The following is a 13064-nucleotide window of genomic DNA, read 5'->3' as shown; positions in this document are numbered from 1 at the left end:
GCTCAAGGTTGACTCAGCCTTCCACCCTTCTGAAGTGGGTAAAATGAGGACCCAGGATGTTGGGGGCAATAAGCTGACTCTCTGAAAACCGCTTAGAGAGGGCAGTAAAGCACTGTGAAGCGGTATGTAAGTCTAAGTGTTATTGCTATTAACCTTGCTTGTGGAAAGCCAGCAAAGGTGGTGCCAAAGGGCAATTCAAAGGGCAATTGGGTGACCGCGGGAGTCTGCAACCATTGTTAGTGTAAGTCAGCTGCCAAATTTTATTTTATTTATTTTTATTTATTACTTAGATTTGTATGCCGCCCCTCTCCGAAGAGATTATGATTATTTATTTATTTATTTACTGGACTTATATGCCATGACCAATCTCTCATTGAGACCAAGTGGTGCTCAAACAGCTGAACTTTGAGGAAGGTCAGAAATATCACATTTTCAACAGTTGTTGTGACTTCAAATGGATGTTGAATAAAGTGGTTGTTAAATGATTATTTGTTTAGTTGGCAGGGCCAGCAGAGTAATAGTTGGAGAATAATTTAGTAAAATTTCTGGATAATGGTCATTTGCCGCAGGTTTTTCTCCCGACAGAAATCTGATCAGGACATAGAGAGAATGATATGCTATGGTTGGTTATAATTTAGATCTTTATTTTCTTATTCTTTTTTTTTCTTGCATAATGCACAAGCTGAATTCAGATAAGGGTAAAGTGTAAATTGTGTGCGCCTCTCTGAGATCTTTGGGGAAAGGACAAGGCTATTCAAATGAAAGGTACTCATTCTTTATCTCATCATCAGAGCGAGTGATTATGAAGTTAACTCTTTCCGTTCATCTCAGGGCAATTCCTTTCCAAGGGAAAAGCTTATGAATGGGAAGCCCACCCATCGCAAAAGGACTTTCCACCATTGCTTGCAAATGTGCAATTATTTCTTTAATGTCATGTAGAAACCAGCTGATGAAAAAGTCTTCCTTGAAGGCACTCTGGAGTCTGTTTTATAGCTCTGTGCGGAACTTCAAGCCAGTGTTGCCTAGTTGTTGAGTGCAGATTTCATCAAGCAGTTGGCTTTGAGCCACTGTGAAGTGTTCCTTCCAATTCCCTACGGTGCCTAGTGAGGAGTAAAACAATTTAGAGAAAGAAGAAAAAAAACCATCCCAGCGACCGGTTAGGTCCCACAGAGTTGGCCTTCTTTGGGTCCCGTCGACTAAACAATGTCGTTTGGCGGGACCCAGGGGAAGAGCCTTCTCTGTGGTGACTCCGACCCTCTGGAACCAGCTCCCCCCTGAGATTAGGATTGCCCCACCCTCCTTGCCTTTCGTAAACTTCTTAAAACCCACCTCTGCCGTCAGGCACGGGGGAATTGAAACATCTCCCCCTTGCCCATGTTGTTTTGGTGCTTGATTGATTGTGTGCTTGTTTTTTATATATACTGGGGTTGCTTTTATGAACTTTTTAACTTAAAACTGTAATTAGATTGGTAAATATTAGATCTGTCATTATGTATTGTTTTTGTCACTGTTGTGAGCCGCCCCGAGTCTACAGAGAGGGGCGGCATATAAATCCAATAAATCTAATCTAATCTAATCTAATCTATCTATCTATCTATCTATCTATCTATCTATCTATCTATCTATCTATCTATCTATCTATCTATCTATTAAATTTTTATGCCGCCCTTCTCCTCAGACTCAGGGCGGCTTACAACATGTTAGCAATAGCACTTTTTAACAGAGCCAGCGTATTGCCCCCACAATTCGGCTCCTCATTTTACCCACCTCAGAAGGATGGAAGGCTGAGTCAACCTTGAGCCGGTGATGAGATTTGAACCACTGACCTACAGATCTACAGTACAGCACTCTACCTGCTGCGCCACCCCGGCTCATCATGTCCCCCCTTTGCCTTCTGTCCTCCAGAATATACAGATTGAGTTCATTCAGTCTTTCCTGATAAGTTTTATGCTTAAGACCTTCCACCGTTTTTGTAGCCTGTCTTTGGATTTGTTCAATTTTATCAATATCTTTTTGTAGGTGAGGTCTCCAGAACTGAACACAGTGTTCCAAATGTGGTCTCACCAGCGCTCTATACAGAGGGATCACAATCTCCCTCTTCCTGCCTGTTATACCTCTAGCTATGCAGCCTAGCATTCTGCTTGTTTCCCTACCGCCTGACTGCACTCTTCACACATTTTGAGACTGTCAGAAATCACTACCCCTAAATCCTTCTCTTCTGAAGTTTTTGCTAGCACAGAACTGCCAATACAATACAACACACAACACAAAACAGCCTCCTTCCCATCATAGGCAGCTAGGAATTAGTTACTCTCCCACCTTTTCTCATAAAGGGTGACACATTTTGGTCCATGACAAATGAAGGTATGTTGCTGTAATTAGCCATTGGGTTCTTTTTCATTCTCTCAAATGTGGTATGCTGCACAATCTGATCCAGGACCAATTCTGAAAGCTCTATATTTAAGAACTGAGCTACTTTCTGGATTTCCCTAGCTGGGTTCTGTGGAGGGAAAGAAAGATTAGAACAAGAAGTGTAGTGAATTGGATTGTGAGAATCCATTTTCATCTTATGGAAAGTCTTGTTGAATAAAACATGTTTCTGTATGCTCTTCAAACCCTTGTGTTTTGTTGACATAATGAGGAGCTTTTAGCTACAGTATTTTGTTGGAGTATAAGACGCATCTAGATTTTAGAGGAAGAAAACAAGGAAAAAAGTATTGTGAACCAAATTGTTTAGTAATATATTATTTAATAAAATACCAGTGTGGCAGAATACTTTGTACACAAGATACAATGGTACCTCTACTTAACAACTTAATTCGTTCCGTGACCAGGTTCTTAAGTAGAAACGTTCTTAAGTAGAAGCAATTTTTCCCATAGGAATCAATGTACAGTGATCCCTCGATGTTCGCGATCTCGATCTTCGCGAAACGCTATATCGCGATTTTTCCCACGATGACGTCACTCTCTTCCTTCCTCTTGCTCTCGAGCGGCGGGCGGGCGGGTGAACGGGCGAGCGGCAAACAGCGGGTGGGCAGGTGAACGGGCGAGCGGCAAACAGCGGGTGGGCGGGTGAATGGGCGAGCGGCAAACGGCGGGCGGGTATCAGCGAGGAGCCGAGGCGGTGGGGAAGACCCAGGGAAGGTTCCTTCGGCCGCCCAGCAGCTGATCTGCTCGGTAGCGCAGCAGCAACGAGGAGCCGAAGATCGGGGTTTCCCCTTTGCGTGGGCGGCTGGGAAACCTCGATCTTCGGCTCCTCGCTGCTGCTGCGCTACCGAGCAGATCAGCTGCTGGGCGGCCGAAGGAACCTTCCCTGGGTCTTCCCCGCCGCCCACACGCAAACCCCACCATCTGCGCATGCGCGGCCATGAAAAAAAGGGCGCGCATGCGCAGATGGTGTTTTTACTTCCGGAACCCTACATCGCGAAAAATCGATTATCGCGAGGGGTCCTGGAACGGAACCCTCGCGATAATGGAGGGATCACTGTAAAAGCAAATAATGCGTACAAACCCATTAGGAAAGAAATAAAAGCTCGGAATTTGGGTGGGAGGAGGAGGAGGAAGAAGAGGAGGAGAACAGTCGCTGCCGAAGGAAGAAGGTGAGGTGAGGGGATTCAAAAAAATTCCAAACTTTAAAGCTTAAAAAAAAAAGGGACTGTGAGGTGGCTAGGAGGAGCACACGCCTCCCATACACCCGGCGTGAGGCTGCCTCCCGTACACTGCCTCCTACACTGGCTACTGCTGCTGCTTCCTGCTTCCTCTTCCATCCCATGCTGAAGGGCTCCCCTCTCCTCTCGCTTGCTCACTTTGTAGCTGGTGCCTTTCCTTCGTTGTGGTGACTCCTCAGCTGCCCAGAGCAAAGGGAACATTTTTTTTCTCTGGGTGTTGGCAGAGGTTTATTCCCTGTCCAAGCGAAAGGAAAATGCTTTGTTCGCACTGGACTGCCAGAGCCTACTTAAATGCCACCAAAAGGCTCCTCTGGCAGCCCAGATGGCTGGGATTAAAAGGGGAATGGCAGGAAACTGGCCAGGCCTTTGTGCCACTCTCAAATTTCCTGGGAATTTTTTCCGGGCTCGGGTTCTTAAGTAAAAAAATGTTTCTTAAGAAGAGGCAAAAAAGTCTTGAACACCCGGTTCTTATCTAGAAAAGTTCTTAAGTAGAGGCGTTCTTAAGTAGAGGTACCACTGTATTGTGTATACAAGTACACACAACCATGTTTACTTTTTACAAACTTCTAACTTAACAGCTTTAAGACTTGTGGACTTTAACTCCCAGAATTCCTCCTCCAGTCATGCTAGCAAAATGAAGCATGCAGAGGGTTTGGGAATTCTGCAAAGTGCTCCTAGGGCGTGGGGAAAGGCAAAAATGCCCCCATTTTTGCAAAAAAAAAAAAAAGAAAGACCCATTTTTCACCCATTTTTTTTTGCAAAAACAGGGTATGCAGAGGGTTTGGGAAGCCTGCAGAGTGCTCCTAGGGGGTGGAGGAAGGCAAGAATGTTTGTGCCTTTTTTTCAAAAAACAAGAGTTTTTGCCTCCCTACCCCCTCTAGGAGCACTCTACAGGCCTCTCAAAACCTCCGCATACCCCATTTTTGCAAACAAAAGGCACGGTTTTTTTGCAAAACTGGGATGCAGAGTTTCAGGAAGTAAAAAATGACTGTATTTGGTGTATAAGATGCACTGACATTTCCACCCTCTTTTGGGAGACAAAAAGGTGCATCTTATACTCTGAAAAATATGGTAATTCATTCCACTCATTTAACTTTTCCAAAAAGAACTCATGTTCACATTGTCCAATTAATAAGGCATTCAGGTTTTCTATGACTTATGATAGACCCGGGTCTCTAACCCACAGTCTGTGGATTGACATCAATCCATGGCCTGCCAGAAAGCAAGTAAAGCTCCATCCGTGCACATGTGTAACCGCACAACCACGCTCCCACCTGCTCCACGGAAAAATTACTCTCCACAGAACTGGTTCAAGGCACCCAGAAGTTTGGAGACTGCTGTGATGGACTATAATAGAGCAACAAATACAATAAGTGGCAAAAATTAACAACAACAAAAATTCACATTTTCTCTTGGCAAAACTATAGCCATTTTTTCAACTGCGATTGCATGGAATCCCACAGTTCTGCAAGCAATTGCAATTGAAAAATAACTAAATAAATGAACATATTTTTTTTTCAACAGTGCTACTCAGATGCCAATCTGATGCTTTATGGATGGTATGTATGTGCATTTTATGATTAACTGGCCTGTATTTAAACTTAATCATAATATTTAGTATTTGATTTTCAAAATGTATAAAATTGAGTTTTAATTTTCCCTTAAAAATCACTATTAAAAATATTACTGTAATAGGAAAAAAGTGACCTTATTTGATGAAGTCCTAAGGTTCTCTTTAGTGGAGAAAGAGGCCTTACTACCTTGAGTATGTCTGTACGTATAAATGTATGAGAAATGCTTACCTCTTTTATGTCTTCATAAAAGAGATACAAAATTGAATGATGGTCTTTAGCTTCCCACCAACCACGAACATGGTCAAACCATGAGCCATAACCAACTGCAAAAGAAATAAAAATTGAGATTAGAAATTAGAAAACGATGTATAGTATCCAAATCTGCCAAACTCTAAATGTAGAAAATAATTAGCATGGGATTTTCTTGTCTTTTTATTTTCTTTTTACAAAAACCCATTCACTCCTCACCATGTGTGTTGTTAACGAAAAAGTTCCACTTGTCTCCTGTATTATGAAACTTATCTGGATCACCTATTCCCCTAAAACATTCAGGTAAGAAAGTTTGTTCTTTACATAAATAGCCTCCATTTACCTTTCCCAGCAATGAAATTCCCCAGAAAGTCTTCCCACTTTCCCGGATCTTCAAACAATGCAAGCATGCGGTGGAAATGGAAGTAGGAGACAGCACAGTCCTTGGCGTTTCTGGCCACATAAATGATCTGTGAAAATAAAATTTATGCAGGAACATTAGTTGATAGAAACTCAATTTACAGGGATTATTTGATGGGCTTAGGCCAGGGGTAGGGAAAGTTGGTTCTTCCATGACATGTGGACTTTAACTCCCAGAATTCCTGAGCTATCATGATAGGCTCAGGAATTCTGGGAGCTGAAGCCCACAAGTTCTAGAAGAGCCAACTTTGCCTACCTAATGTCTGTCTATCTATCTATCTATCTATCTATCTATCTATCTATCTATCTATCTATCTATCTATCTATCTATCTATTTATTTATTAATTATTTAGATTTGTATGCCGCCCCTCTCTGAAGACTCGGGGCAGCATACAAATCTAAATTTGTAGGCCATTGGCTACTTAGAAGTGAGAGAGCTTTAATTTAATCACTCATTTGTTCCTAGGCAAATGATTTAGGATTATAGCAACCTTGGTAAGAAGGGCAGAATGAGTTCCCAGAGTTATGTTGCTTGTAATGGACAAAATATTTATGATTGACTGATTGATTGGATTTCTCCAAAGACTCAGGGTGGCTTACAACATATAAAAACAGTACAGAAAACATGATAAAATACAATTATAAAACAAATCTAAAAACCTGTGTTAAAAAAGCATACAACCACATTAATCCAATCTCAGTCATGGTATCAGCCGGAGCAGAGTGTCCATGCTCAATGGCCCCAGGCCTGCTGGAAAATATGATGTTTTAAAGCTTCCAGAAGTCTAAAGAGTGGGGACAGTGTGAATCTCCGGGGGGAGTTGGTTCCAAAGGACCGGAACTGCCACAGAGAAGGCCTTTCCCCAAGGACGCGCCAGACAGCATTGCTTGGCTGACAGGACCTGGAGAAGGTCAACTCTCTAGACCCTGACCACTCGCTAGGATACATGAGGCAGGAGACGGTCCTGCAAGTATCTTGGTCCCAAGCCATGTAGGACTTTGTAGGTGACAACCAAGACTTTGACTTGCGTTCAGAGATCAATTGGTAGCCAACGCAGCTCGCGGAATGATGGAGATACATGGGCCTACCTTGATAGGCCCATGACAACTTACATGTCTGCATTTTGGACTAACTGCAGTCTCTGAACGTTCTTCAAAGGTAACCCCATGTGGAGAGCATTGCAGTAATCGATGAGGGCATGAGTGACTTTAAGGAGAGATTCCCTGTCCAAATAAGACCGCAACTGGTGCATCAGGTGAACCTGTGCAAATGTCTCCCTTGCCACAGCTGAAAGATATTGCTCCAAACTCAGCTGTGGATCGAGGAGGATTCCCAAGATGTGGACCTTCTCCGAGGTCTAAAGTATAATAAAATATATTATAACAAGCAGGGGTCCTTGGTGCTCTCTTCTTTCTTGCAAACGTTTCATTACTCAAACTAGGTAATAACATTAAGTATTGTAACAAAAAGGCAAATGCCATCATTCATTTCAAATGTATGTCAGCTGCCACTTATGCTTGCTTGTTCTTCACTGCTATGCGGAGACAAATTGCCATGAACTGTGGGAAGGGGGAATGAAGGTGGGAATGCTTGGGGAAACAAGAGTAAACAACACTCTGCCTCCTTGAGACACTGCCTCCAGGTCACCCAGCTTGAAGAAAGAGGAGGCTGCATACCAAACTGCGCTTGGACTGACCCTTAGGGAAACATCTTGTTGAACCTGATTAGTTGGCTAATAGCTAGAGGTATAACAAGCAGGAAGAGGGAGATTATGATCCTGCTATATAGAGTGCTGGTGAGACCACATTTGGAATACTGTGTTCAGTTCTGGAGACCTCACCTACAAAAAGATATTGACAAAATTGAACAGGTCCAAAGATGGGCTACAAGAATGGTGGAAGGTCTTAAGCATAAAACGTATCAGGGAAGACTTAATGAACTCAATCTGTATAGTCTGGAGGACAGAAGGAAAAGGGGGGACATGACCTAAACATTTAAATATGTTAAAGGGTTAAATAAGGTCCAGGAGGGAAGTGTTTTTAATAGGAAAGTGAACACAAGAACAAGGGGACACAATCTGAAGTTAGTTGGGGAAAAGATCAAAAGCAACATGAGAAAATAATATTTTACTGAAAGAGTAGTAGATCCTTGGAACAAACTTCCAGCAGACGTGGTAGATAAATCCACAGTAACTGAATTTAAACATGCCTGGGATAAACATATATCCATCCTAAGATAAAATACAGAAAATAGTATAAGGGCAGACTAGATGGACCATGAGGTCTTTTTCTGCTGTCTGTTTCTATGTTTCTAGTTACACCAGGCTGGGCAATGAGAGAGAGGTAAGGGAGGGAAAAGTAGAATTTAGGGATTTTGGCACATGATTCTCAGTTCTGGCTTTGCAATAGTACAATACATTTGATCTACAACAGTGATGGCGAATTTTTTTTTCCTTCTGTGCCGAAACGCGTGTGCAAGTGCTATCGTGCTTGCACAAGTGTCCATACCCATAATTCAATACTTGGGTATAGTGAAAATGGCCTCTCTTGCCCTCCCCGGAGGCCTTGAAACAGCCCATTTCCCAAACTCTGATGGACCCAATAGGCCCGTTTTTCACCCTCCCCAGGCTCCAGATGCAAATATGCCCATCCCCATTCCCTGGAGACTCTCTGGAAGCTGAAAATGCCCTCCCAGAGCCTCCGGGTAAGCCAAAAATCAGCTGGTTGGCACGCACTTGCACATTGGAGTTGAGATAGGGCATGCCAGCAGATATGGCTCCACGTGCCACCTGTGGCACCTATGCCATAGGTTTGCCATCACTAATCTTCATTAAACTTTAACAGTGATGGCAGACCTATGGAACGAGTGCCACAGGTGGCACGCGGAGCCATATCTGAGGGCACGCAAGGCATTGCCCTATGTCAGCTCCAGTGCACCTATGCACGCTAGCCAGCTTATTTTGGGGATCCTTTGCAGCTGTTTTTGCTCTCCGCAGGCTTCAGGAAAGCCTCCCGAACCCTGGGGATGGTGAAAAATGGCCCAACAGGCCCACCAGAAGTCTGGAGTCTTCAGTGAAGCTTGTGCACCTGGGGGGAGGGCATTGTGTTATGGGTGTTGGCACGCATGCACAGGGTATTTTGATACTCAAGCTTAAAAAGGTTCACGATCACTGAACTATATCTTTCTCAACAAATGGAACTAAGGATTGTTTCCATTTAGAGGTTTAAGTTGTAGCAGTTCCAACAATGTTGTGGAACAGAACCCTATCAAAATCAAGTATGCATCAGATGAATGGGCTCAGTGACATCACCTTCTCCAAGTGAAATGTTTATAAGAGAAGCAAAACATTTAGAAATTTTGGGCTTTTCAGACATAATTTAATTCCTGTTTTTCTGAGCTATTCTTCAAATGTAATCACCACCTATTACCATGTTGTGCTGAACTGGGTGGTGGTGAGCACTGTAGTCCCACAAGTACCAGATTGGCAAACATAGATCTTGTTCAATTCAGAACAAATGCTAGATGGAGGGGATTCTGAAAAAGTGGAGTGCCTGGCCTGCATTACGTAATGAAACCCTACACATAATGAAATCCTACAATAACAAAAAAATCCAGTAAGTGGGGAGCTGAAAAAAAGTTGGTGGCCGTATGTGCAGTGCCAGAACTCGGCTTCTGTGCCTGCTCAGAAAGAAAAAAAATTCAAATATTTTTTTTTAAAAAAATTATACTTAAAAAAAAAAAAGATGGCGGAGCCCATGGACCAGCAACGACTGCTATGGTTTAGTGATGCCATCATAATGGCACCAGGAACCGGTCTGAGCTGGGAGGAACCCATCCCTGCCTTGGTGAACATTAATACACCGAGTAAATCTTGAATTCTAACCTTGCAATTTTGTTCCCAGAAGGAAGTTGGCAGGAGTTGAACTGGAAAATGAGATTTGAGGGTTCGCGGAGAAGGCATTGCTAATGCCATTTGAAAGCCTACAAAGTCAGGAGATACGAAGTCAGCCACACATTGCAAAGTACAGTATTTAATTCTACAGTTTTCCCTCTGTGCCTGTGAGACTCACTCACCTGAAGGGATGGGCTTTGGAGGGAAAAGTTCTATGTAGGGGCTCCGCTCAGTTATGGGTGCCCGGGCACATTTCTCTGCATCTCCTCTATGTTGGACCATGTCCACAATTTCCTGTATCCATGTGGTCCCTACCAGGAAGGAAGAAAAAAATCTATAGAGAATTCATCCAGCTGTTTCCTGTTTCTCCTTCTCCCGTAGCTCTGCCAATCATTCTCCTGGGCTCCTCTTTACCTGCTTTGGGATAAGTGCAGAGAAGAAGGTCATCAGGCCGAGCTTGAAAGCCACTTAGGAGGTTCCAATTTTCTAACACTTCACTGGGCATTGGGATTCCTTCAATTTCCACCAGTTTGGAGGGCTTGATAAATTTGTTTTCCAAGCTTTCCATCTCTGATTTGAGGCCCACCCGCAACACAGCAAAAGAGATATTATTGTATGGTACGTCTCGGTCACTTCTGCTTCCCTTAGCAGAGTTGTCAGAATGTACACAATCCAGTCCACTCGTTTTTTCATTTCTGTTATGGACTTTCAGCTTTCTGTCTGCTCCTCCCTCTTAACAAACTGGGTGGGGAATATCTGTTGAGGCAGATTTGGAAATACTTTCTAAGTTTCAGGTAGGTATTTCTCATATATGAAAACTGAGCCACCAGTTCTCCTTTTCAACTGGATGAATGAATTGTACACATAAAATAATGTTGTGCTTTATTTATAGCTTGTATTAGAAGGGACCCTGTGGGTCTACTAGCCCAACCTTCTACTGGTGCAGGAGGCCCTATACTAATGATGGCGAAACTATGGCATGGGTGCCACAGGTGGCACATGGAGCCATATCTGCTGGCACACGAGCCGTTGCATGTGTGCTGGCCATCTGGCTCAAACAGAAGCTCTGGGAGGGCATTTTTGGTTTCCAGAGCATCCAGGGGGATGCGGGAGGATGTTTTTACACACCCCCAGATCAGTGTTCCCTCTAATTTTTTGGGGTGTGTGTGCGGAAAAGTATAGTGTCTGAGCGGCAGTCCCTTTGGGACTGGGCGGCACAGAAATAATAAACAAACAAACAAACAAACAAACAAATAAAACACCCGCCCTGTTTTGCCTCAGAGAATTTCAAAATAAAATACTGTACTGTGTGTCTATAACAGTGAGCTCATAATAGGGCAACTCTATCAATATCAAAATGCCACTTAAATAGTTGAGCTAGTTTCAAACTAGATTTTGATTTTCTTTCTCTCTTCCTTACTCCCATTCTTTTTCTTTCTCTTTTCCTTCCTCTCTTTTTTCTATCTGTTTCTCTCTCTTCCTCCTTCCCTCTCAGTCTTTCCCTCTCGGCTTCTGGGCAGGTTTGGAAAACTCTGAGTTGATGATTTTTAAGTGAGCGATTGCTCACTGCTCAGCTTAGAGGGAACTATGCCCCAGATCCAGAGAAGCCTTTGGAGCCTGAGGAGGGTGAAATAGGAGCCTACAGGGCCCACTAGAAGTTGGGAAACAGGCAATTTTTGGCCTCCAGATGGCCTCCAAAGGGGCAGGCATTGCCTCGCCAGGCATTGAATTATGGGTGAGGGCACTTGCACATGTACGATAGCACGCATGCATGCTCTTTTGGCACCTGAAGGAAAAGGGTTCGCCATCACTGCCTTATACCATCCCAGACATATGGCAGTCGAGTCTCTTCTTGAAGGTTTCAGTGTTGAGGCATTCATAACCTCCTCAGGCAGACCATTCCACCGGTTATTCGCTCTCACCATCAGAAAGTTCTTCCTTATTTCTAGGTTGAATCTCTCCTTGGTCAGCTTCCATCCATTGCTCCTTGTCTGGCTCTTTAGTGCCTTAAGAAACAGTGTGATCCCCTCCTCACTGTGGCAGCCCCTCAAGTATTTGAAGACTGCTATGATGTCCTCCCTGGACCCCCTCTTCACTAGACTATCTATGTGCAATTCCTGCAGGCTTTCCTCACATGGTTTCTAGTCCCTTTATCATTCTGGTTGCTCTCTTCTGTACTTTTTCCAGACTTTCAATGTCTTTTTGTAGTGTGGAGCCCAAAATTGAATGCAGTACTCTAGGTGTGGTCTGATTAGGGTATTATGTAGTGGTATTAATACTTCTTTAGTCCTAGATTGTATCCCTCTATTGATGCAACTCAAGGTTAACTCAAGTTGACTTTTTTAGCCATCACTGCACATTGCTATTTAATATATTTAATTGGTTCTCTGCCAAGACTCCTCAAGACAGTTATTTGTGTTGAGTGTGGTTTCACCCACTTTGTACAGTGGTCCCCCGATTATCGTGAGGGTTCCGTTCCAGGACCCCTTGCGATGATCGGTTTTTCGCGAAGTAGCGCTGTGGAAGTAAAAGCACCATCTGCGCATGCGCGCCCCTTTTTTCATGGCCAAGCATGCGCACATGGTGCTTTTACTTCCGCACCTGGGAAGACCCGCCGCTTTTCCGCTGCCCGCCCGCCCGCCGCTCGCTTGCCCGCCTCTCGTGCACGATCCCAGGGAAGGTTCCTTGTCCGCCCGCCGCTTTTCTGTCCGCTGCCCGCCCGCCGCTTGTCCGGCCGCCGCTCGCCTGCCCGCCGCGGGGAAGACCCGCCGTTTGCTGCTCGCCCCATTCACCCGCCCACCCGCCGTTTGCCGCTCGCCCGCCTACCCGCCGTTTGCAGCTCGGGTTTGGGGGGGTGCTAGGAAGCCCCCCATGCCGGCGGGAAGACCCAGGGAAGGTTCCTTCGGCCGCCCAGCAGCTGATCTGCCTGGCGGGGAACGCAAACTCCACCATCTACGCATGCGTGCAGATGGTGTTTTTACTTCCGGGTGGAAAAATCGCGATATAGCCGTTCGCAATGATCGGGATCGCGATACCCAGGGGATCACTGTATATATGTTTTGGGATTTTCTTATCTAGGCGTAGGGTTTTACTTTTCCTTAAATTGAACTTCATTTTGTTTGTTTGGGCCCACTGTACAGGTCTGTCTAGATCAGAGGTCCCCAACCTTTTTAGCACCAGGGACCGGCTTTAAGTTAGACGAGTTTTCTACGGCCCGGTGGGGGGGGGCTTTGGTCATATGGGGGTGGGGTTATGGAGG

The 13064-nt window shown here is 44.4% G+C and overlaps 1 protein-coding gene across 1 annotated transcript; it reads right to left on the bottom strand.

Moving 5' to 3' along the window:
- Positions 1–633: 633 nt before the first annotated feature.
- Positions 634–10432, bottom strand: LOC139155245 (sulfotransferase 1C2-like). The gene is made up of 7 exons (XM_070730356.1): positions 10220–10432; positions 9988–10116; positions 9797–9894; positions 5835–5961; positions 5471–5565; positions 2320–2500; positions 634–1100 (listed from the first exon to the last, which is right to left on the bottom strand). The coding sequence occupies exons 1-7, from the start codon at positions 10371–10373 to the stop codon at positions 988–990; spliced, it is 897 nt and encodes a 298-aa protein (XP_070586457.1). The 5' UTR covers positions 10374–10432; the 3' UTR covers positions 634–987.
- Positions 10433–13064: the final 2632 nt, after the last annotated feature.

This window comes from Erythrolamprus reginae, unplaced genomic scaffold (assembly GCF_031021105.1).
Source record: "Erythrolamprus reginae isolate rEryReg1 unplaced genomic scaffold, rEryReg1.hap1 H_1, whole genome shotgun sequence".
NCBI lineage: Eukaryota > Metazoa > Chordata > Lepidosauria > Squamata > Dipsadidae > Erythrolamprus > Erythrolamprus reginae.
Note: the sequence above shows the minus strand (reverse complement) of the source record. Positions and strands in the feature narration are given on the sequence as shown.